Source organism: Equus quagga, chromosome 2 (assembly GCF_021613505.1).
Source record: "Equus quagga isolate Etosha38 chromosome 2, UCLA_HA_Equagga_1.0, whole genome shotgun sequence".
Taxonomy (NCBI): domain Eukaryota; kingdom Metazoa; phylum Chordata; class Mammalia; order Perissodactyla; family Equidae; genus Equus; species Equus quagga.
The window spans coordinates 24,732,617-24,759,868 of record NC_060268.1 but is presented as its reverse complement, the minus strand read 5'-3'; the positions used below and the strand labels follow the sequence as shown (position 1 = coordinate 24,759,868).

The following is a 27,252-nucleotide window of genomic DNA, read 5'->3' as shown; positions in this document are numbered from 1 at the left end:
CGAAGGGAGAGTGAACTGGGTGGGAATCCATGATCCTGGAAAGCTGGACATTGGCCTCTCTCACTGACCACTGAGGGGGAGTAATTTAGCAAAGATGTGCCCCAGGGATAAAAGCAGCCTTCAACTGCTTTCTTTAAAAAATGTATCCTATGAGAACATTTAGGTTTACCTCTTGCTCCCTCTGGCTGCTCTCTCTCTTAACTCCACTTTGTCCCCTTTTATAAGGTGGTTTCTCAGCTAGAGGGGTAGTCAGCTGGTAGACAGTGGGTCACACTCTGAAGTGGCTCCAACAGCTCAGTGCCAAAGGACTATCCTGTCAGGAGCATGGGAGGGAAGGAGGAGATGGAGTCAGCCAGTGCGCTCATAGACTTCCAGAGCTCCAAAGGACTTCATCGTTCCTGGATATTTGGATGTAGATCTCTTTGGCAAATCAAAATTGTATTTCAAAGCTATTCTTTCTTTAAAATAGTGTGGTGAGTTATCTTGTGAAGAGAGTCATCACTTTTGTGAAGTTGTGGGGGGGTCTGTATCCTGGGAGGAAGGGTGTGAAGTGGGGCAGGCTCACACAATAGGACCCAGAAAGCAAAAACAATTCAATAATGTTCTTCAACTTTTGAAATGAGCTAGACTCTACCTTTCTCCTTTGTTCTCCAGCTCCCCAAAGGGCCATGCAAGAAAAGGTGGGCTCACTCTGTGGCAGGAGGCTGAATGTTCAGAAGCTCAGGGAGGCTCTGGGCCCCGGCAGGTCTCCGAGGCTGGCTCTGGGATCTCCTCATACTAGTGAGTCATGTGTGCCTGCATGTTGAAGACAGTCTGTCCTCTTAGACCTCTGACGGAGAGGTTAAGTGACTTCAGGGACTCCAGATGCCAAAGTGAGAAGGACAGGAAAAGGGAAAGTTGCTAGGAAGACAGTAGGAGATATCCCCAGAGACATTTGGGGTTTCCTGACCAGAATGGGATTGAGGCAATGGAGTAGAAGTTTTGGGCTGATAGCAGTGGTATATAGTGGGGGGTAGGGGGCATCCTAGAAGAGAAGTTCTGAATCCAGGTCATCAGGAACACCTAGGAGATTTTGTAAAACATAAATTCTGCCCCCATCCCCACTACTACAGGAAGACAGAATCAACTCTCCAGAGGCACGTAGAGGCTGCAGGGTTCCAAAGGTGGAAATAAAGGCATAAAGCAGCAGTGGAAAAGACCAGGCCCAGGCCTTAGTCAACAGAGGGAAAGGGGTCTGCGTGAAGCTCTTTAAGGGCATATGTAACCGATAAACCCCATGCTGGCCTTGTCCTGGAGTTTTAGCAACAGAAAATAGAGAAATGGAGCTAGGCTAAAGGTCAGGAAATGTTGGTCCTAATGTCAGTGCTGTCATTTAGTGGCTCTGTGACCTTGGACAAATCACTTCACCTCTCTGAGTCTCAGTTGCTTGATCTGTAAAATTCAGGAATTAGACTTATTGGTTGCTAGGGTCTCTTTCCAGCTCTGAAAGCCTGGGTCTGTGACTCTAAAGAGTGATATGGTTTTGCCAGCTTTAGCTGGTGCATTATGTTTGGAGGACCAGAGCCTGGTGCCGCCCCTTGTTTATGGAGTATTGGGACTTAGCTGACCTGGGGCCAGCTAATCCATTTGCCAGCTTCCAGGCCAGAACCACCTCTGATCACTTGGTAGAATTTTCCCCAAAGCGGAACACTGCTTCTGTGGGAATAATGTTAATTAAGTTAGAAAATTTAGAAATGAGAGTTCTGTGGCCCATTGAGTTTGAGTATCAGTGAGTTAGACACATTCAACAGCTTTTTTTTCCAGGACTTCTCAGAGCGTCTCTCACCCCAATATGCATTTTGAATCTCTTAAGAGGGGGGAATACACAGTATTTCCCAAACTAATTTGATTGTGGGATCCATTTTTCTGAGGAGCATCTCATCAGATTAGTGTTTCATAGAGCACCTCCAGAAAGAAGTTTCACCTCTCTTTCTTTAAAAACAACAACAGAAAGTTAGATGGCCCTTACTCACTTTTTCCCAAATTCTTGACCTTCAAAAAGGGTAGAAATGTCCACTTTTTCTACTTGAATCCTAGAGGCTGGCAGTCTTGTCACAGTCTTTCTAGGGCAGCCTTGTAGGCAGTGCCAGTGATTTTGTGCTACTTGCTGTTGAATTCCCATTGAGTTGACACCCCTCCTGGGTCCCCAGATCAAACCCCCACGCCTCCCTGCAGCACATGCTCACCTTGACAGAGAGATGGAGAAGGGCAAGTCAACAGGGGCTCCTCTGAGCCTAGAGCCTTCTCTTGGTGACCTGGTCTGGGGGTCGCTGTGGCTGGACTAACAGGGAGTAGCTGTTGACTCTCTGGTTTGTGGTTGCTTGTCTATAAGAGACAGGAAAAAAGTTGCCACAGTCCCCCAGCCTAGGAATATATACTTCTCAAGGCTGGGCCAGGCTGGAAGGTGAGCTTAGGAATGAGGAATTCGCTGTCTTATTTGGGCAGGAAAGGCTGAGTTGTACTCATTTGGACTCGCACACTTTTTATACCCCATTTCCCACGCCCCAGTCTTGTCGTTCTGCCCTCTTTCTCCTTTGTCCTTCTTCTGGTTCTTACCATCTCCCCCCAGTTCTTCTAAGCAGACAGACTCTCCTTCCTCCTCCCCCATCCCAATCTCCCAATCTCTTCTTCACACCCCCTCTGCCCCCCCAGCCTGGCAGCCAGCCCTGTAGGAATGTTAATTAGCATTCACGATTTAATTAATTCAGTAGCTAATTAATGATTGGGGACTGGGGGGTGGGGAGCTGGGGTGCAAGGGAGATGGGGGCTGGAGGTGGCAGGGAGAAGTAGCGGAGGCTGCAGAAGGCATCGCAGATGGCTGTGCGGTGGCTGGCACGGTGCCCACCGCCATGGATGCACTCACTCACGCGCACGCACACGTACACACACACACACACACAAAAAGGAAAGGGTGATCGAGGAATAAAATAAAAGCAGGGAGAGAAGGGCACAGGGGCCCTGGGAACTGGGGGTGGGGAAGGCTCTAGATCTGTTTGAACCTGCTCCGGAAGTGGAAGAAGAGAAAAAAAGAAACCACCACAGGCGCAGAGAGAAGAGAGCTCTCCCGATACCCCCCCACCCCCCACCCCAGGCACCCCTCCTCTCTGGCATGGGATTCATGGGCACCAGCTGAGGACAGGGGCCCCTCCCTCTTCCTGCCATAAATATTGGCACAGAGGACTCAGTCTCAGAAGGACAGGACATTCCCAAAGAAAATAGTTTTCCTTTTAAGTTGCTTTTTAAAATATATATGTATATATTTTTTAAAACATTGCACCCGTTTTGGTGTGAGGGCGAAGGCGAGTAAAAGAAGGTGACCGAGCCAGGAGGAGAGAGCACAGATGGCTTGGTGGTGGTATGGTGTGGTGAGTTGTGGGGAGGAGGAGAGGGGTCGGGCAGAGGTTGGGGGTGGGTGGAATGAGGACCCTGTTTTCCTCTTTTCGTTTTGCTGTGGATGAAGGAGAGAGAGTGAAAGAGAGAGAAAGGGGGTGGAGAGAGAAGTGAGACAGATGGCAGAGGGGAGAGGCGGCAGCCAGTGCCGGCACTGCCCAGCTTGGGCGGACCCAGCTCCCCCCGCCTGCCAGCTTTCCAAATGCCACCCTTCCCCCATCCTCCCCTCTCCCCATCCCCCCAGCTTGGCACTGATCTCGGAGAGAGAGGGAGGGAGGCTGGGCAAAGAGCATCTGTTCCCTCCATTCTCCCAGCTCCATCCGCTGCCAACCTAGGGCCATCGTCTGCCTCCATCACCCCTCCGCCCGCCTGCCCGCCCGCCTACCCACCCAATCCCAAATGGGTGCTGGATCAGGTGCCGAACCTGGCTGCCTCCTCGGGTAGACCAGTCACTATGCATTGCTGTGTGTCTGCCACCGCTGCCTGGCACTCATGGGGCCGTGTGTGTGTGTGTGTGTATGTGTGTGTGCGCGCATGTACATGTACGCATAAGTGCGTGCTGTATGTGAGCCTCCTGGGCATGGGTGGGGGTTGGCACTGCGGTTGCCAATCTAGTGTCCAACCAGAAGGACAGAGGGATGAAATGGAAGAAGGAAGGGAGATGTTGAGGGCCTGGGAGGGCAGAAGGGTGCATGAGTTGCTCCACGCTGCCTGCTTAGAGGCATTGGCATTGCAGCTGCCATCCTCGTGCCCGCGGAGGTGGGAGGAGGTGAACGGGGAGAGGGCGGCGGCAGGAGTCCTGGTGCTCTGGGTGGAAGGCTCAGTACCCGGGAGCCATTGGCATCACATCGCCAGGCTGGTGCCCTGAGCTGGGGCCGTGGCAACAGGGGCCCCAGCAGACAGAGAGGAGGGGCAGGGATGTGTTGCTGATATTGTTGTCCTCCTAGGGCACAGCTTTGAGAACTGGTTGGACTATGAGTAGTTAGTCCTCTTCCAGTTGGGGAAAGTAAAGTGGTGGAAAGAGTAGCCAGGGAAGTGCCAAGCAAGCGCCGAAGAGCAAGGAGGAGGGGTCTTGCCACTGCTCCCCAGGAGAGCGCGTGGGCTGGCAGTCTGGCCCTTTGTCAGAGCACTGAAGGAGAGGAAGGGGCCTGGGTGTGAGGTGTGTGGTGCTGGCACTGCCCAAGGAGCCTGGCACAGGCTCTGGCATTGTGTGGAATGGGGGAGGATGGCAGTGTCTCTTGCCAATCTGCTTGAGAGGGTTGTTGTGCCAGGACTGAGAAGGGAGGGAGCGAGATATTGGGGGTGGGGTGGGGTTTGTGTATGTGTGAGTTGTTTGGGAGAACAGACTTTTTTCTGCCAGGACCTCCTACCCGTTCCCTCTTAGGCATGGGAGTGGAGCGACAGACGGAGAGAGGCGTGAGGACACAAAGGAGGATGCGCGCCATTGCCAAGACCCCAAGGAAGAAGGATGGAGAGTGCTGGCAGTCCTGCCTGGCCCCCAGCCAGTTTCCTGCTGAAGATGGCCAAGTCCTCTTCCTGGTCTGTATATGTCACTATGCGGGCGTGGTATGGGAGGGAAGGGCTTGCTTGCTGAGCTGGGATCTAGAATGGGAAGGGCACCTTTCTGGGGATCCCATTCGGACTCTCCACTCTAACAAGTGAGGTGTCTGATTTTCTCCCTGGTGCCTTCCTCTCCTCCCGCTCCCTCCACTCCACCCCTCTTTCATCTCTCTATCACCACCTGGGTCCTACTGCTTGGCACCCAACCAACTAGATGCCGCCACACTTGGCAGTGCTGCACTGGCACGTGAACAGTGTCTCAGATCCTGGTACTGCGGCAAACCCAAAGCCGCCAAACATGCTCACGACCGCCACTTGGTGGCAGAGAGAGAGAGGGGTGGCGCCTCTAAGTGTGCCAGGCACTGGGTGGTGCTCCATGCTGGGAGTGGCATGGGAGGATGCCCTCAACAGCTGGGCTGCATCATTGCTCTCTAGCCAACCCCAACTCTGCCTTCCTCCCAACTAAATGCCCACCTCCCTCCCACCCTCACTGCCCCCAAGAAAGGGATTTAGATGGTACCACACTCAGTGTTTGAGCAGCTAGTCCAAGGGAAGCTGGAGCACAGAGGGACAAGGGCACAGGTGAGAGTCACACCCAAGTCTCCAGGCCAGTGGACTATATACCTCTTCAGGCAGCAGGGACAGAGAAAATCTTGGGAGGGCGAAATGAGAGCCTGGAGAGAGGCCAGCCAGTTGTGTTGTCACAAAGATGGTGGCAGAAGAGATTGGGAGGGAAAATATAGGAAAGAGAGATCTTCAGGCCCTGCTGTTGGGTGGTGGGATGGTTTGTGCTTGTATGTATTTTGTTCTGCCCTGTGCCTTGTGATTAACTGAGCTGTGGTTGAGACAAACCAATTCTTTCTCCCTTGTTAAAAGGCCTATGTTCAATAACAATCCTAGAAAGATGGAGAGGTGCTCTAGGCCTAGAGAGGTGAGCAGGTGTTAGGAAGACAAAGGCACCTGGGACTTGTCCTTCCAGAAAGACTATTCAAGGAGATTTTGTGTTTGGAAATTTCTCAATGGCACCCCAATTAGAGCTGGATAAATTTCCCTATCTTTGAAATCCACCCCCGGAAGGGAGACCATGGATCAGCAGGGAGCCTTGGTAGAGAGGAAGGCCCCTAGGAGGAGAGTCCTCAGCATCTGTGGTGACCAGCCCTATGTTTCCAGAGGCACTGCCATTGGCAGTCCCATAAAACTGGACCTTCAGCCTCCATCTGGAAGGACTTCTAGCAGGTTGGGCTCTCCTTGCTTCCTAGGTAGCCAGAGGCTGTGGGTCAGTGACTAGGAAGATCTTGGGATAGAAGATTTGGCTCTGGGTGATGTCGGGGGAGGCTGGGTGGCTTTGAATGGGGATAGGACCTGCCTACAGGGAAGCAAAGCCAGTGCCATGCTGAGCTGAGCTGCTTGGGGCTGGGGCAGTTCTGATTTCAGCATCTCTGGAAGTGGATGGCAGCTTCAGAAGAAGCAGGGTGGTTTCCGCAGCAGAGGAAGCAGGGGGCACGCAGCCAAAGGGTGAGTGGATAAAGTTTGTATCTTCTCCTATTCAAGATCAGCTAGCATAAGCAGAAGACACAGTCAGATTTCCAGAATGTTGGAGGTGGGGGTGATGTCAGCGTAATGAAGAAGAAAATCTGAGGTGATGCCAGGCTCCTGTGTGGCAGCCCCTGGTGTAGCAGGGTGGGGTGCTGGGTGCTGGAGAGTTGGGGCCAGTCACAGATGTATAAGGGCTGAGCAGTCTAGATCAGTGGTTCTCAAACTCCAGAAAGCACAGAATCATTTCAGGGGTTTCCAACTCAGTTGGTCTGAGGTGTGGTCCAGGAATGTGCATTTTAAACAAGCACTCAGGTGACTGTGATACAGGTGGACAAAACTTTAAGAAACACTGTTCTAAGAGATGGCAGTCACCTTGTGGGATAGTTGATCTAGTCTGGATTTCCCATGGCTTTTGCATCATTCTTCTTCCTCCCCAACCATACTCATGTCTTTATGCTGTCATGCATGTGATCTCTGTATGTGTGTTCTGGGTGGGGGCAGCAGGAGGAAAAGGAGAGATCGTGAGGTCCAATCAGGCAGATTTATCTTGTTAGAACAGTGCTTCTCATTGGCAATAGTTATCACAGAAGAATCCTTTAGGGATCACTTTCAAAATTCACTCTTCCTTTCACCCCCAGATTCTGATGGTTGGCTGCCCTATGTTTCTGAAAACTCACCACTGAGAACCACTAGATTAGGAGCATTGCCAGGAGATTGCTCTCTGTGGTTGGGTCAGATTTGTGTGGATTCTGTGGCTTGGTACAGGTTGGGTCTCAGTGACTTCTTCAAGGACACAGGTCTGGGTACTGGGTAGAGGAAGTAGGAGTCAGCAGAGTACATGGCCTAGCCTACTGCCAGCACTTAGCAAGCTGCAGATGATGCTGTGGTTTGAGCACTGGGGGGCTATCCAGGAGTGAGCACAGCATAGGCCATTCTTCAAGTCTAGCTGAGAAGACATGGCGCAGGGTTGGATATCAAGGAGGGACTGTGGATGTGGAACAGTGCTGTGTCCTGCTGATTACTTGTTTCGGTGTTTTAGCCACCGTTTGTGTAAGAGTGTGTGTATAGTTGGATAAGATTACGAGTCAATCCTGGCTCACCTTTCCCTATCACCTTCTGTCTGGTCCAGCGATAATCAACCTGCTTCCCTACTAGCTTCTAGCCAGACCCCTCTCCATGCTAGGAAGCTGCAAGAAACACCAGGCTCAGAATACTGACAGGGAATAATGCCATTCACCCCTTGTCTGTCCTCTGTGTGGAAGGCTGTCTGGGTCCTCCATCTGAAGGAGAATGATGGCGTGGCTCCTCACCCAATTTTATGTTCTTTCCATAAAGTGTAGTCTCTCCCTGGGAGGCTTTCCCTGGGGATCACTTCTCATCTTTCCCCAAACTTGACAAGCCATGGTCTAGGTCTTTCTACAAATGTCCTCTCTCTCACTTTTCTTTCATCTGCCCTTTCACAGTGTCTCCAAGCTGTAATCCTGTAGACCCTGAGGCTGAGTCTATAGCTTTTCTTGTTGTAGCAAGAGCTTCCTTGGTATTGGAGCATTTCTTCCTTACTCAATCCTCTAGAAATGACATCCTTGTGGCTTACAAGTTTCTCACTACAGTCACGTGTCGCTTAACGACAGGGACATGTTCTTAGAAATGCGTCACTGCATGATTTCATCATTGTGCAAACATCATAGAGTGTGCTTACACAAACCTAGATGGTATAGCCTACTACACACCTACGCTACATGGTACTAATCTTATGGGACCACGGTCGTATATGCACTCAGTTGTTGACTGAAATGTCGTTATGTGGTGCATGACTATAGTTGCTACAACTGGTGGTTTGAGCTTCCCACTGCAGCCTGGAGAGAAATGCTCCTCAGTACCTGGCCCTTCCTATAACACAGAGTCCCAGCTCAGTTTACCCCTATGTTTCATAAGAGTTTTCCCCAAAGTTCCTCCTGTTTTCTCTTCTACCTCTCTTCCTTCCCTAGCGTCACACTCCAGAATAATTTAAGGTCCTTTCCCCGTGGATTAATATTCAACATTTGGTCCCCTTTCCTGACACTGGTTACATTTCCCCTGACTTTATCTGTTTATAAGCTTTTCCTATCTACTGTTGTGTGAAGAAAATTAGTATGTATTGGAGAGTGTTTCTACTTATGGGAGTGTGGGTGATGGGTCTGGGAGCATGTCCCTTATGCCTATATGGCCATGGGCCCATCCTTGCTCACATTTGTGTGTCCCTGTAGCTCTCTCTACATGGTTCTGCTGCTGTTTCTGATAGTCTGCTTGTTTGTTTCGTTGGTGTGGTTATATACAGAGAGCTCGTAGTTCAGGTGTGAGTATCTATACAGGAATGAATAATTGGATGAGCGAATGTGTCTTAAAACAGATCAGGGTGGTGGAGATTTGGGGAATCAGTGATCTGGACTATAAGCCCTGAAAGTGGTTAAGGAACAAATAGAAGGAATTAAGCAGGTGGATGCTATTGTGCCTGGAATAATTGGCTTTCTTGGTTCTTGCGCAAGCTTCTTGTACAAGTAAGTAAGTACATTCCAGGGGCTAGAGGATTGGGGGAAGAACAGGGTTTTTTTTTTCTTCTTCTCCCCAAAGCCCCCCAGTACCTAGTTGTACATTCTAGTTGTAGGTCCTTCTGGTTGTGCTATGTGGGACACTGCCTCAGCATGGCCTGATGAGCAGTGCTAGGTTGGCATCCAGGATCCGAAACGGTGAAACCCTGAGCCACCAAAGTGGAGCACACGAACTTAACCACTCAGTCACAGGGCCGGCCCCAGAACAGGTTTCTTTTTGTGGTCCTATTGCAGACTCTGCCCTGTTTGGCCACTAAGTCTTCAGATTTTCTCATGTTGTTCCAGCAGACTTTGATTTTTGTTCCTAGTTGAGAATTGGCTACCTTAAGCCATCCTCACACAGATGCTGCTTTAGAGCAGAGACAGCCCAGCTCATTTACCTCCTGCCTCCTGGTACTGACCCTGGCAGTAAGTAGGTGGACCAGAATTTGGATGCTTTAGGACCCATGTACGTCAGAAACCCTAGGCCTTTGCCCCAAGCCATGAAAGACCAATCTTAAGAGCCACTGATTTGGGCTCACTTCAGAGTTGTCAAGGGGTTAGGGGTGTACTGCAAGATAGGTGTTGATGTGCCAGGCACTTGAGTTGGGTCTACTATTCCCCGGGAGAAGCGGCATGATGTACCCTGGGTGACCTGGTGTTCACCTCTAGCGTTCGGTGTAGGGCCATGCTGACTCAGCCCTGTCCACCAGAATGGCCCATTGTGCATCTCGAGCGGGAGTGCTGCTGCTGAGGACTTCTGGTCTGAGAAAGGGGTTGGGAAGGAAGGCTTCCAGCCGCTGGCACCGTGGAATGGTGCACCCTCCAGCAGCATGTTGATTGACCTAAGTCAGCAGAGTCAGCCAGGCTCTTTTGTCCCCTAAATTACAGGGTTCCCGGTAAGGACAGTTGCTTAGAGTCAGCTCCTGTCTACTACAGTGAATGTACATGCTGTCTCCAGGCCAGGGTATCTGGGTGTAAAAGAGTATGTTGGAAGGCGAGAGGCGGCGGTATTTCTGGCTATATTAACTCCTGGTGAAAATATTCATAGTTTGCACTAAAGCCAACCTACCCTGGCTGTAAATCCCTAAAATGCATGACACCACACCTCTAATCATCCCATGCCGGATGTTTGCCAAAGTTTTCTTGAAAACGTTTCCTCTTTTTCTCGTATGTTTTTCTTCTATTTTTTTTGTTTTCACCTTTTATATACAAGTCACATTCCCAGAGCAGAGAGGAAAAAGCATCTTTCCTCGTACACATGCTGCTAAGAAAATAGCTTTATACACAGAATTTCAACGGGAGAGAGAAAAGGATAGGGAGGGTGGGGCGCAAGAGAGATGTTGAGAGGCCAGGAGAGGTGGCAGCAAGAGCAAGCCCACGGAGGGCAGGTTCCCTCCTCTTGTCTGCATTGATCACTGGCATTTTTGGCATCATCAGTATAACTAATTCCACCCCACCCCAGTTTGCTAGAGTTGGAGCTTTTAATTTTAGAAATGAATGGGACTGGAAGCGAGATTCACAGAACATATGGGGACTGGGGGCTGAGCTGAGCTTTCCCTCCCCCTCTCTGCCTGCCCATCTTCTCTGCACATGAGCCACTGCTTCAGTATGAACACAGTCACAGAGTGGAGTGACACATAGACCAGGAAATCTAAATCCCAGGGCTGGCTGAATTTGTGTGTGCATATGAAGTGAATAATGGTGGTAGAAGAAGCCCGAAGGGAGAAAGTTTGGAAAGAGACTTCCTTGAAAGGGGAGGTCTTAGGGTCAAGGGTAGTTGGAGAAACTATCTGGAGGACTAGGAGATTTTTGCAGGCTTTTCTTTGCCAAAATAAAAGAGATGCTCCTCCACCCTGTGCCACATTAGCTGGGGTTTGGGAGTGCCACAATGACTTGATGTTACAGAAACAATTAGGTTAAAGTAGGGAACCTTCTTCTAGCTCATTTGTCTTCTGTTGGTTCCTTGGTGATGTCACCCTATCAAAGATTCACCATGTGCTTCAGTCATCTTGCCCACCCATCCCCTCAGCCAACATCAGCTCCAGACCCCCATGAACCTCATGGACAAGTCCTGACTCCTTCAGGGGTGCCCCCAGCAGCTGCTACTTACTGGAGGAGCTGGGCTGGGGCAGAGGATGTGGGGGAGAACACAGATAGGAACAGGGGTCCCTGCAAAGGCAAGGAGGTTCCAGAAGGGGCCTCTAGGAAGCGAGACAGGAGTAGGTTGTGAACGGAGCGCATGAGAGGACGTGATTAGCTACTGAAAGGGAAGCATACCCAAGATTCAGAACCACATGCCATGTCTACCCCTTTCCTCTTAGGACCGAGATACTTTTGGTGACAGTGACTTTTCTGACTCACAGCTGGGAATGAAGGGATGTTACCTGTCCTGATAAATACTCAATTCAGGGGGCAAGGATGTGTCTCTCCCCAGTCTCCAGGCTCTTCTCCCCATTCCTGCCTCTGAGGCCGGGCATGGCCAGGGTAGGGCTGCTCTGTTTTCAGTCTCGAGGGTCACCACACCCATGCAAGGACTTAAAGCCACTTGATCTTCCAAAGATGAGATGGTTTAAAGAAACCCTTAACATGGAGGGGAAAGTGACACAAACAGGAAAAAACCACTTGTTTGATGGGAGAGTTTTCAGGGTTTTTTTTTTTTCTGTATTTTCCAAGTTTATGCTTTTCTTTTTTCTTTAGTTCATTCCTCTGGTCTCTCCATCTTTCTCTTACGTGTACATGTGTGCGCGTGCTCTCTCTCTCTCTCTCTCTCTCTCTCTCGTTTTTTTGGTTGTGTGTGTGTTTCAGTTTTTTTTATTAAAGAACTTTGGATTTGCCATTGGTGGGCAGTGCCATCCTGGAGGCTGGACCCCCATGTGGCAGGGCTGGGACAAGGGGCAGGCCCATGGCTGCTGAGAGGATCTCTGTGTTTAAAGCCTTTGAAAATAAGTTACTGCAGTTCCCAGGGTGCAGGGTGGGGATTGGCAGAGGGATTCCTGGCGGCGGCTTCCCCTAGAGTCCAGGCCGCAGGGGCTCCCCTGTCAGGCGAGGAGAGGGTTAGAAGGGGTGTGGGGAGAGAGCTGGGAGCCCTTCTCCCCTGCCAACCTCCAGTTTGGTTAGAGTTTTGTGGGCTCCCTGCCCATCCCTGGCTCCAACCTTGGGAGCCAACTGGGTATTTGGAAAGTTTGTGAGCGGTATGGCGCTCTAGACAAGGGGGTAGGAAGGAGAAGGGGAGTGGCAAAGTTTCTTTTCCTTCCTCCTTTGTCTTGGGTTTTCTTTTTCCTTTCTTCTTCTTCTTCTTCTTCTTTTTCTTTTTTTTTTTGGTGTTTTCTCAGTCAGTGGAACAGCTTGGGATAACATGTATTTGTGTGTTTATAGGAGTTGGGGGTGACTAGGAATTCAGTAGGGAAAAGGTTGTAGGAAGATGGAACCAAGGATAGATTTTGTATATGGTGGGCAGGGCAGACATGAATAATCAGGATGACAAGATGGGCGTGTCTGTGAAGACTAGGGGCAAGGAGTTGCAGAGGCGGATCAGCGTGTCTGTGGGGGTGGGGAAGAGGCAGGACTCTGCTGGAGGTGGGGTGTGTGAAGCCCACTGAGGGTGGGAATTGAAAGATTCCCATGAGGTGGGCGGAGCCGAGGGCTGGGGTGAGGGATTTGAGCTCCCACCAAACACCCCTGGGGGAAAGAGAGGGAGCCCTGAGGCCCCCCCCCTCCCCCATCTTGGTTTATCTGTTTATAAAGCTAGAAGTGTAGAGGTAGTAGTAGTTTTTGGGTTGGAGTCCGTGTGAGGTAATCTTGCTTCCTCTTTGGCAAAAGCCACAGCAGCCGTGGCAGCAGTGGCGGCGTTGGTGACGGTGATGGGTGGGCCCCCTGGGGGCGGGGCCGCCTTGCGCCTGTGGGCCGAGGAGCGCAGGTGGGAGGCCAGGGCTTCACGCCCACTCAGCAGCACCTCACATGCCAGGCAGTGGTAGGTACAGATGGGCACCCGCAGTGGGGGGGGCATGGAACCCCCAGAGCCCCGCCCAAAGAAGCAGAAGGATCTCTGGTGAGCAGTGGCCAGGGCCTCCCCGTCAAATGCCATCTTGCACTGGCGGCACAGGTAGCGGTGGGTCACATCCACGGTGGAGATGCCAGTGCTGCCTGTCAGCAGCTCATCGGCCTCTCCGGCCTCCCCCTCCCCTGGAGCGGGCAGTTCAGGAGGCTTTGGAGGCGCTGTGGCTGTGGGCTCGGGGGGCTGGGATGGTGGCTGGAGGAGGGCATTAGGGAGCAGTCCGATGAGGGTCTGAGGTATCACAGGGTTCACGGGAAATAGCCCCTTCTTCATGCCATAGAGCTGTTGGAAGTAGGTCCCCTGTAACTGGGGGCCAAAGACAGTTGGTGGTGTGGTGCCCCCTGCAGGGGGCAATGGGAAGGGCAGGAATTGGCCCCCCAACAGGGCTGGGACAGTGGCCTTCAATGCTTTGAGGTTCTTGAGGGCATCAGTGGAGGAGTTGGCGGGGGCCGCAACTGGTTTTCGCTCACCAGAGACCTTGTCCCCAGAGGGTTCAGTAGGTGGGCCTGGGGCAGGGTCAGTGGTGCCTGCTGTGGAGGGGTTGGTTTGGTTGGGCACAGGTCTCTGAGGTAAGGGGCAGCTTGGGCCAGCAGTCTGGACCACTGTAGTAGCAGGCAGGACTGAAGTGGCGAGGCCGAGGAGGCCTGAGGACGCTGCAGGGCCTAGGAAGATGAAAGGAGTGATGAGGGATTAGCCACCTCCTGGCCCCATCATCCTTTCTACTATAGGCCACCTCCAGCCACACACTCACCCATTCCTACCACCTAGCCTCCATGCTCCCTTCCCTCCCTTCTCTCCCTCAAGAGCCTGAAACAAAGGAAGTCCACAGGAGGAGACTGGAGATGGGAAGAATCAAGGAAAAAGAAGGAGGGGGATTAGAGGGAGATGTTCTTTCAAGTCCAACTCCTCCCAACCTCCCACTCACCTGAATTGAAAGGAGGTAAGCTGCCCAGTGGGGGCTGGGCCAGAGCTGGGCCAGACAAGAGGACCGGGGCCAGGCGAGGCAGGGCCGGTGGCATAGAGGCAGGTGTGGTGGCAGGTGGGGCCTTGGGAACAGGGGGTGCCTCGGGTGCTGGGGCCAAGTCGTAGCACTTGCTTTCACTCTTCAGCTGGGCTCGGACCGCCTCCTTGAGCTTGGCCAGGTGCTGGCGGGAAAAGAGATGGCCTCGGCAGGAGACATAGAAATCATACTTGACATCACAGTAGGGGCAGTCTGTGCGCTGGGCTCCCAAGGGGCCCTCACTGCTGCCCGCAGCCCCGCCAACTGCTGCCCCCTGCAGTTTGGCCTTTTTTTCCTTGGCACGAGCATTCTGAAACCAGACCTGGATGACTCTCTTGGGCAGCCCAATCTCTTCCCCAAGCACCTCACACTCTTGCATGGTGGGAGTGCGGTAGGCTTCGTAGCAGGCTTTCATGATTTTCAGCTGCAGGCTGCTCATCTGGGTCCTATAGCGTCGCTGCCCCATTCCGTCTGGAACCCCAGCCCCGCCTCCTGGTCCCCCACTGGTCCCTCCAGCCCCAGGGGATTCTGGTTCGGCCAGGCTGGAAGCAGACGAATCACTTAGATCCCCTGCAGATGGACTGCAAGCCTCACTCTCTGGAGAAGCCTTAGATGGTTCCTCTGGGCCCTCATCCTCACTGGGAGGAGGGGGTGGTGGGAGAGGTAGACGTGGCTCTGGTATTGAGGTGGTGGCCTCTTTCCCAGGTGGTAGGAAAGGCAGGGGCCCAGCAGCAGGGGTTACTGTGGGGTAGGGAAAAGCAGGTGCTTCCTTCTTTGGGGCTTCCCTTCCAGGCCCATCATCCACCTTGCCCAACAAGAGGTTGAACTTGGGGAAGGGTGCAGGGGTAGGCGTGATGGGGGGCTTGACTGCTGGACTGGGTACTCCCCCAGGGGTGCTCCGAAACTGGCCTTTCCTCTCCCGGGCCCTGGTATTCTGGAACCAGACCTGTACTACTCGCTTTTTGAGCCCCACCTCCTCAGAGATGCAGTCCAGCATCTTGCGTGTTGGGTTGGAGTCCTGCATATACCAACGGTACAGGATCTCCAGCTGCTCAGGCAGGATAGTGGTGCGCAGGCGCTTGTCCCTGGGGGGTTCACCCTCCCCTCCACCCCCTGCTTCACTACCCGTTGGGGACAAGCTGCCGTCCTCATGCTTCCGTTTGATGGGTGGCCCTGGCACTGGCGGAGTGCCTGCCATCATGGGGTTTCGCTCCCCAAACACCAGCAAGGGCAGATCTAGGAGGTGGGAGGCAGGGCTCGGCTGCACAGATGGCAGGAAATGTAGCCGGCGGTGACTGGTCAGGAGGTCCTGGCTGGGGAAAGACATGGTGCACTGGTCACAGGTGTGGGCTGGGCAAGGTGAGGGAGGGCCCCTCTCTCCAGGCTCTTTGCCTCCTGGCTTCGTTGCCTCTGCTTGGCTCAGCTCTGTCTTGTCTGGGGGTTCTGGTGATGGGCCCTCAGGCCCTGCCCGGGGTTCCAGGCCTTGTTCCTCCTCTGCGTCTTCCTCCTCTCCTTCTTCCTCCTCTTCCCCTCTCTCTGTCTCTTCTTCCTCCTCTTCAGGGGGCTGGTCATCATAGCATTTCTTGAGGTGCCGCACCAACTCAAAAACACAGGAAAAGGTGGCATAGCAGCGCCTGCAGCCTGAGGCTCCCCCAGTGCCTCCTACCGTTGGCATGGGCCCACCCTCGATGGCATTTTTGCGTGCTTTCTGGCGGGCGTTCTGGAACCATACTACTACCACACGGCTAGCCAGGCCTAAGAGACTTGCGAGCCGCTCTACCTCTCCGTCCTTGGGGTAGGCACTGGTCTCAAAGAAAGACTGCAGGGCTTGGGTTTGGAACTCGGTGAACTTGGTTCTGGAGAACCGGCGGCCTGCAGGCACTAGGGGAGGAAGATTCCCTCTGGAGCTTTCTTCCTCCTCTGGGGGCCAGCGTCCTCCTGCCCGGCTTCGCTCCTCCGGGGGATAGCCCCCTGCTGCCTCAGGCTCTGGGACCAGGAAGGGAGGGCCCAGTTGGGGAGCAGGTGCATCCAGAGACCCATCAGGAGGTTTCGAGGGCTCTGCAGGGGGTGGGTATAGGCTGTCATAACTCTTTCGAAACTGAGCAGCATAACGGCTCAGGGCTTCAAAGGGCAGAAAGCGGCGGTGGACATGCTCCTCGTGTGTCTTGAGGATAAGCATATTGGAGAAGAGTTTCCCACAGGCCCTGCAGGCCAGCTTATCCCCACTGCCCAGGGCCTCTGGTGGGGGTGGGGTTGGGGGAGGGGGCACAGCCTGTTTCCCTTCATTGTACTGGATCACCAGCTCAAAGCCGAAGTTTTCTAGGAGGGCTTTGGCTGCAGTGCGGGCTGCTTCATTGGGTGTTGAGTGGGGCGGTGAGGTGGGCCCTGCTTCATTCCCCTCTTCGGCCGTGGGGGGCCGTTCCCACTCTCGTTCAGCTAGGTCAGCCTTAGGGGGTGGGGGCGGGGGAGGAGGGGTGGCAGCTGGCAGGGACAGCAGGGGCGCAGGCCCAGCCAGTGCCAGCTTGGGCCCCACCTTGAGGTCATGGAGGTAGAAGGGCAGGAGAAGCTGCTGCTGCTGGAGCTTAAGCAGTGATTCGGGCACCAGAGGGAAGGGGGGAAGGACCGGTGGAGTGAAGAGGGGGGCTGGGAATCGATGCAGGTCCAAAGGAGGTGGGGGCGGGGACAGGAAGGGCAATCCAGATATGAAGCCACCGGGATCGGGGCCCTTCTTCTCAGTGCCCACCTCCCCCTCAGTCTCGCCTTCCTTGGGCTCTTCTTGGCCACGCTCTGGCCCCTCAGCCTTGGCGTCAGTCTTGGCTCCCCGAGAGCGAGTCTGGTGCAGAACCGAGCGCATGTGGATCTCCAGGGTGGAGCTCTGGTTGTAGGAGACTCGGCAGACTGTGCACTTAAAGGGCTTGTCTGTGGCAGCAGCTGTGGTAGGCGTGGTGCCAGCCTCTCCCCGGGCAGGGCCAGAGGGGTCAATGGCAGCCTTCTTCATCTTGTGCAGGTGGGAGACAGAGTTATAGTGGACCAGGAGGATATTCTTCTGTGTGAAGGACTCCTTACACACTGTGCACTTATAGGGCCGGGCAGGGTCGAGAAACTTGTCCAGGGCAAAGTTGGTGGTCTTCCGATAGGTCAGAGGGTGGCGAGAGTCAACTGGGGCTGGCTCTGCGGGGCGGGGCTCCCCGACAGTCCCCTCTTCCTCCTCAGCCATGGCGGGTGGAGGAGCCATTTCTTCAGCTTGGGCATCAGGTTGAGGGGCTGGAGATGGGGCTGGAGAAGGGGGTTGGTCAGGGCTTCCCGGGGGCTTGTCTGGGGTCTCGGCTGAGGGCAGGGGAGGCTCAGAAAGAGGATCAGGACTGGCTTCCGGGGTCAGGTGAGGGCCTTCTAGGGGAGAGAGGAGGGTGTAGTGAGAACGAAACTTCGTCTAAGGCAGACCCTGCCCCTGCCCCTGCCCCCGCCGCCGCCCCTGCCCAATGTCTAGGGCAACCGATCCTTGCCTCAGTGTCTTCAGACCTTCTTGTCCAGAGCCTAGGTCCCCTTTCCTGCCACCTTGTGAGGTTTCCAGTCCCTTTCCTTACCTAATGCCTGGTCTCTGCTGGGTGCAAACTCTGGCCCGGGAGTGGGGGGCTCTGGGTCATCCCCCAGAGGGCTTAGAGTGGGCCCAGGCACCACTTTGGTTGTGAAGGTCATCTCTACAGTTGTGGCCTGTAAGGGAAGAGACCCAGTGACTTCCCCACCAGCACCCCCGCTAGTCCTGACCCCCTGCTCTGCACCTGTGCCCAGCCTCTTTCCAGGGCTCCAGCCTCCTCTCTGGACAAACCTGCCACCTAACTTCCGCTTTTCCCGCAGAGGAGAGGGCCTAGGCTGCCACCTCGCCTGCCTGGCAGCCCGGGCCTGCTGTTGGACAGCTCTTCTCAGGACCTAATGGAGGTGGAAGAAATGCTTAGCTTCCTCGCTGGCGAGTAGAGGCAGCTAGACAAGCTCAGTTCTGAGGTTCCCTCCAACTCTAAAGTCCACCTTAAAATCTGTCAAATGCTGTTTCCCTCACCAACACGTCCTCCTCAACACACACACTTGCTAGACCCCCCTGCCCCTTCCTCCCCTCCTGCCCTGCCCTGGCAGGGCCTCCTGGACGGGTCCTTACCCAGCCTGTACTCACCACAAGCAGCAGCTTCTCAACACACTCAGGCACCACGTTGTGCAGGTGGCTAAGGTGGAAGTGCAGGGCAGGCTGGCCCACCAACTGCTCCTGGCACAGTGGGCACCTGTACTTGGGCTGCACTGCATGCTGGGAGAGTGTGTGAGCCCTCACCTGGTCGGACTCTGGGCTCAGGAAGCTGCAGTATGGACAGCAGAATACCTGGGGGCACATGGGCAGTGGAGGGAGGAGGTGTCAGAGAAGGGTTGGACCCACCATCACTCAGCCCTTTGAGTTCCTGGACACAGCACAACCCCCTACTCGCAGTTTAGGGGTGAGCACCAGAGGAAGGCATCACCAGGACCCAGCGAGAATCCTGAAAGCTGGCTCCTCCCCTCTTTCCCTCCGACTGGGACAAAGGCCTAGGCTAGGCCGCCACCCTGCCTGCCTTCTTTGTCTGGCCATCTCCCTCCATCCTGGCCTCTCTGTCTTTCCTTGGTCTGTCTTTTCCTGTCTCTGTTGCCTCCTCAGTTCTCCAGCTGACAGTATGGCCCTGTACCTACCTCCCCGGATTTAGTTTTCTTACCCACCGCTAGTCTCTTCTCTGTGAAATGGCTCCCTTTCCCTCTGGCACTTCCTGGACCCAGAGGCTCCCTCATCCCTGCCCGCTCTGCCTCTCCACGTCCCTGAACTGAGTGTCTCCTGAAGAGGGCCCTCCCTACCTGTCTGCTCAGAAGCCAGCTCATTCTCCCTCAGAGGCTCAGCAGCTCCCACTTTCTTTTCCTTCCTTCCTTCCTTCCTTTTTTTTTTCCCCTTCCCTTCTTAATGTAAACAAAAGCCACAGCTCCCCCAGTGGCCCAGGAAAATTCTGGCCTGGCTCTTGGCTCATTCCCACCCACACCTCCAGAGGGGTGGGGCTGGGGAGCTGCAGCCGCAAGAGGCCCAGTTCTGCCTTGTCACCTGACTGCCTGACCTCCAGCCGGCATTTCTTGTCTCCCCGGCTCACTTCCTCTTCTGCCCCCTGTGCCATTGGTTCAGGGCGGCGGGCTGAGGCAGGGATAGCCATAAAGGAAAGGTACCCAGATGCTCATCTTAATGCACCTAGCCCTAGGAGCAGACAGCTGGCAGAGGTCTGTAGGAGGGACAGGAGTTAGGCAGAAGGGACTGAGGACACCACTGTTCCTGTAGGAGTGTGCAGGAATGCAGTAAGACTGCAGATTGCAGCCCAGTTTGGAGAGCTCTGAGGCATGGGGTGGCACCTCTAGACCAAAGGCTGGGAATCCCCTCAGAATCAACACTTTCAGGCCAGAGCAAAACTACCCCTGGGTCCTGCCTGGATCAGGCAGAGGCCTGAGTCCTGGAGACCTCGAGATTTGCAGGGCTTGCTGTCTGGGAGAATCATCTGGGGTAGATACCCTCCGGAGGGAGGTGCCAGGACAGTTCCATCCAGGCTAAGGCTTTCTGCAGGAGATGAACACCATGTCTGGTGGTCTCTCTGCTCCTAACAGGAATGAAGAGCTGGGTGGCAGCTAGTTTTTTGTTTTTCCCTTTCTCTTTTTGTTGCTTCACTTCTTTCTTCTCCTCCCCTCCTCCCTCCACCTACTTCCAATCTTTGCTACCCTCGACACTGTTTCTTTCTTCCCCTTTTCCTCTAATTTCTGCCCTCCCTTCCTGTCATCCCCCTCTGTGCTCACCCCTTGGGGCCAGCTCTGCCCCCTGGATGGTGCTGACCATATGTACCGGACCTAGGTGGCATTTCTTAATGTTGAACTCGGAGTGAAATAAGTCACAGCATGACAAAATCAGGTCTACCTTTAGTCTGAAATCTCTGTCTGTAAAGCTCTACTGATTACAATTTCAGCCTTTAGAATACGAGCAGATCTCAGTCAAACTAGACCCCCCTCCGCTCTTCCCAGTGAGCCCAGTTCTGACCGTGGTCTGGGTGGCACTGTCTCCAGGAGGGCCAATCTTGTTCTCTGCCTCTTCAGAAGCTGAAGATGAAAGGAGAGGAGATTAAGAAACTCCAGCAGCCCTCCCTCCTCCTTTCACAGACCCCCAGCCCTTAAGATGACCTGATTTGTAGCAGAGAGCTTCCAGGGTAGGGGGTTGGGCTCTGGGGAAAGGGAGAAAGGGCAGGAAAGCCCAGAGCTGTACTCCATACAGAGAGGCTGGTTGGGCGCAGCAGGGCTGACCCTGGGTTAGTGGGACGGCCAGGTCTGGTCCTCAAAGAGGGCAGGAGCACCCACCTCCCTTCCCTCTGATGAGCCCTTTCGTCCATCAGTTTGGCTCCTTGAGCACAGGAGGCCTTCCTGGGCATCTGGATGACTGCAAGGTCCCATGTGCATCAGAATGTATGAGGATTGGGGGGTGGGGAGGGCAAGGGATGTGGGAAAATGGACCAGATGAGCAACTTACCCAACTGTTCCGTCTTGTTCTGGGCATCTTTCTCAGGGGTGGGTGGCTCAGCTGAGGCGGTGACAGGAGCTTTCCCTGTGTAGGATGAAGGGAGAGTCAGCTTAAACGGATGAAGCATCAGGAAAGGGAGGACATAGGGCAGAGGAAGCAAGACAAGCAGCCAGGAGGGGAAAACGGATGGATGAATCAACAGGCGGGGGAGGACAAAAAGCTGCCAGAAAGAAATACAAAAGATGAGGGGGAAAATGACAGTGTTAGAACTCGTTGGGCCTAAGAGATCATCTCTGCTAGTCCAGCCTCCATCATTTAAAGATGAGGAGACAAGTCCAGCAGTAGGTGGCAGATACAGGACCAAACTTGGCTCCCTGTCTTGACTGATCCTGGAAGCAGGGAGCCCAGAAATGTAGAGGGAGGGCACTGGGGAAGGGAGGTGAGGCTGAATGGAAGCGGCTAGGAGAGGAGATTACCACTCAAGTAAGAATTGACAGATGTGTAGGAATTTATTTTCGGTGGCAGCCTAATTAAAGTGTTAAAGTTCCTTAACTCTGTTCAGCCCTGTACCAGGATCGTTAGCTATTGATCTGGGCCCCTCCGGCACTTAACTCCAGCCAGCATATTGGCAATTCAATTAGCACCAGTCAATGCTGCCTGTTCCTGGTTCCTGCTGCCCTGCCCTCATCCTCGCCCACTGCTGGCCTCTACAAAGCCTCGATGCCTGTGCCCACCTCTGACAGCCCCTTCCAGGCTCTTCTCCTGTACCCCCTGGATCAATGGCACCTGGCAGACTATTCCCTGTCTCTGCTGGTATAACCTCAGCTGCCTAAGGGGGACCCTAAGCCCAGCCTTTGGGCTGAAGACCTCCTAGGAGACAGGAAGAGGCTGGGGAGCTGTCAAGGGCTTCCCATCCCTGCTGCCTTCGGGCCATGCCCACAGCTCCCAACTCCTTCCCACACGGCCTGGCCCAGCTCGAAGCAGATTCCATTCTGTTTTGTTTTTCTACTTTCTCCTTTCTGACCAGCTCTTGCCACCACCCTACCTAGCGTTGCTAGGACACTGGTCACTATTCAGGATCACTGGATGACTCCTCACTTCTCTCTAACAGCAGCCTTCACTCAGCAGCCCCACAGTTCTGAAACCCAGCTGTCTCACCCCTTCGCAGCTCCTTTCCAGTTGCTATCGATTGCTCACAGGCCTCATTTCTCCCGCCTTGTATCAGGTTCTCATGAGCCCTCAGCTCCCAAACCAGTCGCCCTCCCTGCCCAGCCCTTCCTCTCTAGTCCCCTCTTCCTCACCAGAAGTCCGGAGCTGCCCATGGCTGAAGCTCAGGATGCTCTGAAGAGCTGAGAGCCCTTCCTCGGCTGCTGGGCCACTCTGTAGCAGCTGCAGACGCCGCTGGGCCTGGGCATCCCGGTGGGCAGGGGCACGCAGGTGCTGCAGCACAGCTAGGCGGGAGGGCGTCTCCCACGCACACAGCAGGCAGCGGAACAGCCCCAGGTCTGCCCCAGCTGCTGCGCCCTCCATCTCCAGCAGAAACTGGAAGCATGGAAAGAGGCTGTTCAGGTCCAGAAGGGATGGATGCCTCCAGATCTCAGGGGCCTTCCCAAGAAAGCCTGACCAGTAGCACCCCCCCCATCCCTTCCACCCTCTTGAGCCCCCCTTTTTCCTCCTTGGCCAGCTGGGTATTATTGCTTTTTCTCCCCAATCTCCTTCTCTTCCTCCTGCCAATCCTGGACTCTCTCCTAGTTTGTGAATGGAATCTGGTTCCATTCTCTTGAACTTCTGGTGACAGGATGGACTAAGCAGACACGGACCCTTCCCTCCAGCCCCAAACAACAGAAAAGCTGAATAAAGTATTGGATTCACTTCTTTAGAGTCCACACTTTAGTCTCTTTCTCCACGCCTGTCTCCAAATAGTTTATTACCCTGGTGCATACTTGCCTTTGTCCCCCATTCTGCCCCCTTGGGTTTTCCATCACTTCCCCACTTTGTATCTCCTCACTCCATCCTCATCCCTTTCTCTTCTCTCTCCCCAAAGGCTCTGTGCTATGCCCTTCCACTCCAGACCCTTGCTGCCCCACTCTCACCTTATAGATCTGACCGTTTTCTTCATGGGCTGCACCCCGGGCGTGCAGCTGCATCTTCTCCTTGCTGTTGGACTCAAAGTCACAGATGTTGCATCGCAGGTGCAGGGGGGGAACAGACCCATAAGGAGCCCCGTCTCCCAGGGGCACTGGGGAGGGGGTGCCCACGGTCCCGCCCCCCTCCCTCAGGTGGGCTGCCAGCTGGTACTTCTGAGCATGTTTGTCGGTCTTGAGGTGGAGTTGGAAGTTGGCCTTGAGCTGGGTGCCGTAGCAGCAGAGCTTGCAGCGGTGGGTGTCGCCGGCCACCTCCTTCCACTCGGCCTCCGGGAGGCTGCGGCCCACGCTGCAGTGGTAGAGCAGCAGCTCCAGGTTGTCCGTGCTGAAGGCCTGGCACACGAGGCAGCGGAACACCTTCGGGGATGGGCTGTCATCTGGGGGCGGGGAGGTGGGCAGGCCGTCGGACAAGGAGCCCAGAAGCTGACTTTGAGGCAGGTGGGCATCCGGGGAGAGGCTGCCAGGGGCTAGGGGACAGAGATGGATTAGTGGCTCAAGGAAGGAACGGGGCAGGGTCGGTTTGCTCTGTGGGAATGTGGGTAAATGAGGATAGTGCCGAGGGAGCAGGGGTTACCTAGGTGCGGGGGCTGGCCCTGGGGAAAAAGGAGGGAATTGAGTTTGGCCCTGAGGAGGGGAAGGGAAGGGGAAAGAAGAACAGAACCCAGGGAGCTTACCAGGTGTGGGGAACTTCCGGGTAGGCGCTCCAAGGTGGTGGAAGCCGTTGAGAAGCAGCTGGGCTTCCAAGGGCTTATCTGGCCTCAGCCCGGGGCCAGGCAAGGGAGCCTGAGGCTGCCCGAGGGCCTGCGGTGGGAAGTACTGGAAGAGTTCAGGGGGCGTGGTGGGGGCAGCCCCTGCTGGGGGAGGGGGACCTGGCCCCACCAGCCCAGGTGGCAGGCCCAGTGGCAGCCCCTGGTGCAGCATGAGGACATTCTGCATGTGCTTCTCGGAGGTCATGTGGATGCGCAGGTTGCGAGAGATGTTGGTCTCATAGCTGCACACCTTGCACTGCCAGGATGATTTGGTCTTGGGCTCCTTGTCCCCCGTGGAGGGTGGGAGTGCTGCCTCTGGGGGACTTCCCTGTCCTCCAGGCCCCCCCTGGAAGCCCTGCAGGTTGGCCAGGTGCTTGTCAGACTGCATGTGGATGCTGAGGTTGCCCTTGGTGGTGGTGGAGTAGTTGCAGACGTCGCAGCGGTAGGGCTTGTAGCCGCAGTTGTAGCTCTCTCCGCGGGCGAGGCGGGGGTGGGCGCCACCGGCGCTGCAGTAGCTGCACTGACTGTTGCTCTCGGGGTGCTTCTCCCGCATGTGCACGTCCAGGGTCTGTTGGTACTTGTAGTGCCAGTTGCACTTGGGACACTTGAGTGTCTTGCAGGAGTTGCGCGAGTGTAGCAGAGACATGTGGCTGGACAGGCTGAGGCCCTGGAAGGCTGCAGGGGCTGGGGTGTAGTCGTCAGCTAGGCGGTAGGGCTGGGGTGGGTCGCTGGGGTCTTCAGGGGAGCCCACTGGGGCGGGGAGAGTGCCCCCCTCCTTGGGGGTGGGTGAGCTTTGGTTGAGTTGGGGGCAGAGCCCTCCATCCTCTTCTTGCCCCTCAGGGAACCAATCTGGCCCTGCCTCACCTGCCACTGTTGGTGATTCTTTGGCTTGGGTTGGGCTGGGATCCCAGGTGGCTGGGGCTGTGGGTGGGGAGGGTGGGCTGAGGGCCATGACTTCTTCCACAGGCGGGACAAAGGCCTGGGCTTCTGCCTCAGGAGGGCCATCCTTCGTCTGGCCTACATTCACCTCCATGTTCACTGTGCTGCTGTTGTCAAGGGGAATTTCTAAGCGGGGGTGAGCAGGCGGTTTTGGTTCCAGAAAGCTTAGAAGGGCCATGCAGCCTTCGTCCCCCTCCTGGAGCACCGCTGGGTTGCCTGGCAGGCCCTGGTGTTGAGCGTGGGTTAGCTTCACCCCATGAGACTGTGTATGACCCTTAAAGGCCTGGGGCCTGCTGAAACCCAGGCGGCACAGGAGGCAGAGCCAGAAGAGTGCCCTGTGGTCTCCCCCTCTGTTCTCCATGGTGCCATCTTTGGGATCTCCAGGTGGGTTTGGAGCCAGCTGGTAGCTCCAGAAGGCTCCATCCCTTCCCTCACAGGCGGCCGGAGATGGCGCTGAGGTATCATGGGACAGAATTTGGTCAGAAGAGCTAAAGCCTTGGATTGGGTCAAAGCCATGTTGGATGTGAAGGGCAGTGAGGTGTGTAGGGGGCGGGTGGGCAAGGAGGGGCAGGCTGGGCTCTTCCTTGATGCCCGCCTCACCCCAGGGGAAGCCCTTTGGTAACAGGAGTTCACTGCCACCTGGCAGGGACAGCTTGGCCACTAGGCAGGCCTCACCGCCAGCTGTGAAGAATAAGTGGTTGCTTAGGTCCACGGGAGGGAGCGCTCCTCCTTCTTCCTCCTGCTCCTTGTCCTCTTCCACCCCCAGGTCCTTTGGTGGGAAGCCACCACAGCCAGGCTCTTCTTGGGGCTCCCCAGTCTCCTTTGGTGGGATGAGGCCACAGCCCGACTCCAGGGGCTGTCCCCCTGGCTCTGAGGGCCTCATGCTCTCAGAGGTGGAGGGGGCAGCAGGGGGATCTTTGGTGACAGGATCAGAGGGAGTCCCGGGGGAGGTGTCCGGAGGTGGGGAAGGGGCATTGTGCCCAGGGGAGGGGGTGGTGCCAGCAGCAGAGGATGAGTTAAGGGTGGCCATGGCAGACGGAGGACTGCTGGGGGTTCATTTCAGCGTGACAGCCAGGACCCTGCGGGGGGAACACGAGAGTGGTGCTGTGAGGTGGCAGGGGAGACACCCAGCCAGGCAGGTGATCTCCAGACACCCCAGCCCCACCCTCTTCCCTGAGCACCAGACTCGGACCCGTGTACCAACTTGAAGCTTCACTTAGTGTCATCAGGCTTCAAACTTAACACGCCCAAAATCAGAACTCTATTTCTCCCCTGAATTGGTTCTTCCCCATCTTTCCTATCTCAAAAATTGGTACACCATTTATCTGGTTGCTTAGGCTAAAAATCTGAAAGTTTTCTCTTGCCCCTACCCATGTGCAGTTTGACAGCAACCTCTCAAACATGTGTCACATCCCTCTGTTTATCTTCATCTCCGCTAGCACCGTCCTGGCCTAAGCCATTATCACCTCTTTCCTGAACTAATGCAATGGATTCCACATTGGCCTCTGTTTCCACCACTGCCCCACAATCCAGTCTCCGTCCACCAGCAACCTGAAGGATCTTTCATTTAATTCTCAATAATGAAAAATGCCAAACATATATAAAAGTAGATCAAATAATGTAAGGACCCCCTTTGTACTCATCACCCAGCTTCAACAGTCACCATCACAGCCAATCTTGTTTATCTATATCCTCACCCACTTCCTCCTTTTCCTGTATTGTTTTAAAGTAAATTTCAGGCATCATAAAGAATCATCTTTTAAAATGTAAATCACACTACCTTCTGCTTAAAATCCATCAGTGAGGGGCCAGCCTAGTGGCGCAGCAGTTAAGTTTGCACACTCTGTATCAGCAGCCCAGGGTTTGCTGGTTTGGATCCCGGGTGTTGACCTACACACCACTTATCAAGCCATGCTGTGGCAGGTGTCCCACATATAAAGTAGAGGAAGATGGGCATGGATGTTAGCTCAGGGCCAATCTTCCTCAGCAAAAAAAGAAAAAGAGGAAGATTGGCGGCAGAGGTTAGCTCAGGGCTAATCTTCCTCAAAAAAAAAAAAAGTCCGCACTGTGAATAAAACCCAAACTCCTTTCCATCATCTACAGAAGGGCCTATCGGATCTGATGCCTGCCCACCTATTCTCCACCCCCTGGCTGGCTAGCTGCAGCCCGCAGGCCCTCTTTCTGTTCCTCAGATACCCCAAGCTCATTCCCACCTTAGGGCCTTGCCTGACTGTGTCCTCTGCCTGGAATGCTCTTCCCTCAGACCTCTGCATGGTGGCTTCTTGCCATTCAGGTCTCTGCTTAAATATCACCTCTTCCAACAGGCCTTTGCTCTCTACAGAAGCTAACACAGCCCCAGGGGTTACTTTCTTCAGAGATTTATCAGGACCAGCTATTTCCTGGTTTACTTATCTCTCCCTTCTAGAAGGCAAGTTCCATGAGAGCAGGAACTCTGTCTGCTTTATTTATCACTCCATCATCAGCACCGAGGAAGATGCCTGCCACTGTCAATACATGTCTGTTGAATGAATGAACTCGGGGAAAGACCCTCAGATTTTCCACGACCTGAAGAGGTAATTTCCCTAAGTCAAGGTCCTCTTGCCAGAGAGGCCACAGTGAATTTCCACTGGCTTGCAGGCACCTGCTGCTCTCAGCCGTCTTCCAGAGCCATCTCTGGTCACAAGCATGTGGAATGGGTGGGAATTTCCCTGGCCAATTGAA

At 54.6% G+C, this 27,252-nt stretch overlaps 1 protein-coding gene and 1 long non-coding RNA gene across 13 annotated transcripts in view; one reads left to right on the top strand and one right to left on the bottom strand.

The window, feature by feature from the left end:
- The window catches only part of LOC124235467 (uncharacterized), a 36,972-nt gene that overhangs the window by 3,697 nt on the left and 6,023 nt on the right, over positions 1–27,252 (top strand). For 5 of the 8 annotated variants that reach the window (XR_006887488.1, XR_006887486.1, XR_006887487.1 and 2 more), the window contains exons 2-5: positions 655–4,968; positions 6,412–6,504; positions 13,954–14,089; positions 26,957–27,104. This is a non-coding gene — a long non-coding RNA (uncharacterized LOC124235467). The remainder of the gene's footprint in view (positions 1–654; positions 4,969–6,411; positions 6,505–13,953; positions 14,090–26,956; positions 27,105–27,252) is intronic. The other 3 variants (XR_006887489.1, XR_006887490.1, XR_006887491.1) reach the window with 3 other exon arrangements.
- Positions 10,249–27,252, bottom strand: part of ZFHX2 (zinc finger homeobox 2) — a 30,712-nt gene continuing 13,708 nt past the window's right edge. The window contains exons 1-10 of one of the 5 annotated variants that reach the window (XM_046653517.1): positions 26,312–26,392; positions 23,518–25,610; positions 22,793–23,310; positions 22,001–22,241; positions 20,709–20,783; positions 20,226–20,284; positions 18,315–18,515; positions 17,734–17,860; positions 14,075–17,539; positions 10,249–13,811 (exon numbers count right to left, since the gene is read on the bottom strand). In XM_046653517.1, the coding sequence (XP_046509473.1) occupies positions 12,832–13,811; positions 14,075–17,539; positions 17,734–17,860; positions 18,315–18,515; positions 20,226–20,284; positions 20,709–20,783; positions 22,001–22,241; positions 22,793–23,310; positions 23,518–25,561 (7,710 nt within the window). In that variant the 5' untranslated portion in view covers positions 25,562–25,610; positions 26,312–26,392 and the 3' untranslated portion in view covers positions 10,249–12,831. Of the gene's footprint in view, positions 13,812–14,074; positions 17,540–17,733; positions 17,861–18,314; positions 18,516–20,225; positions 20,285–20,708; positions 20,784–22,000; positions 22,242–22,792; positions 23,311–23,517; positions 26,430–27,252 lie in introns of those variants that run through there. The other 4 variants (XM_046653515.1, XM_046653518.1, XM_046653519.1 and 1 more) reach the window with 4 other exon arrangements.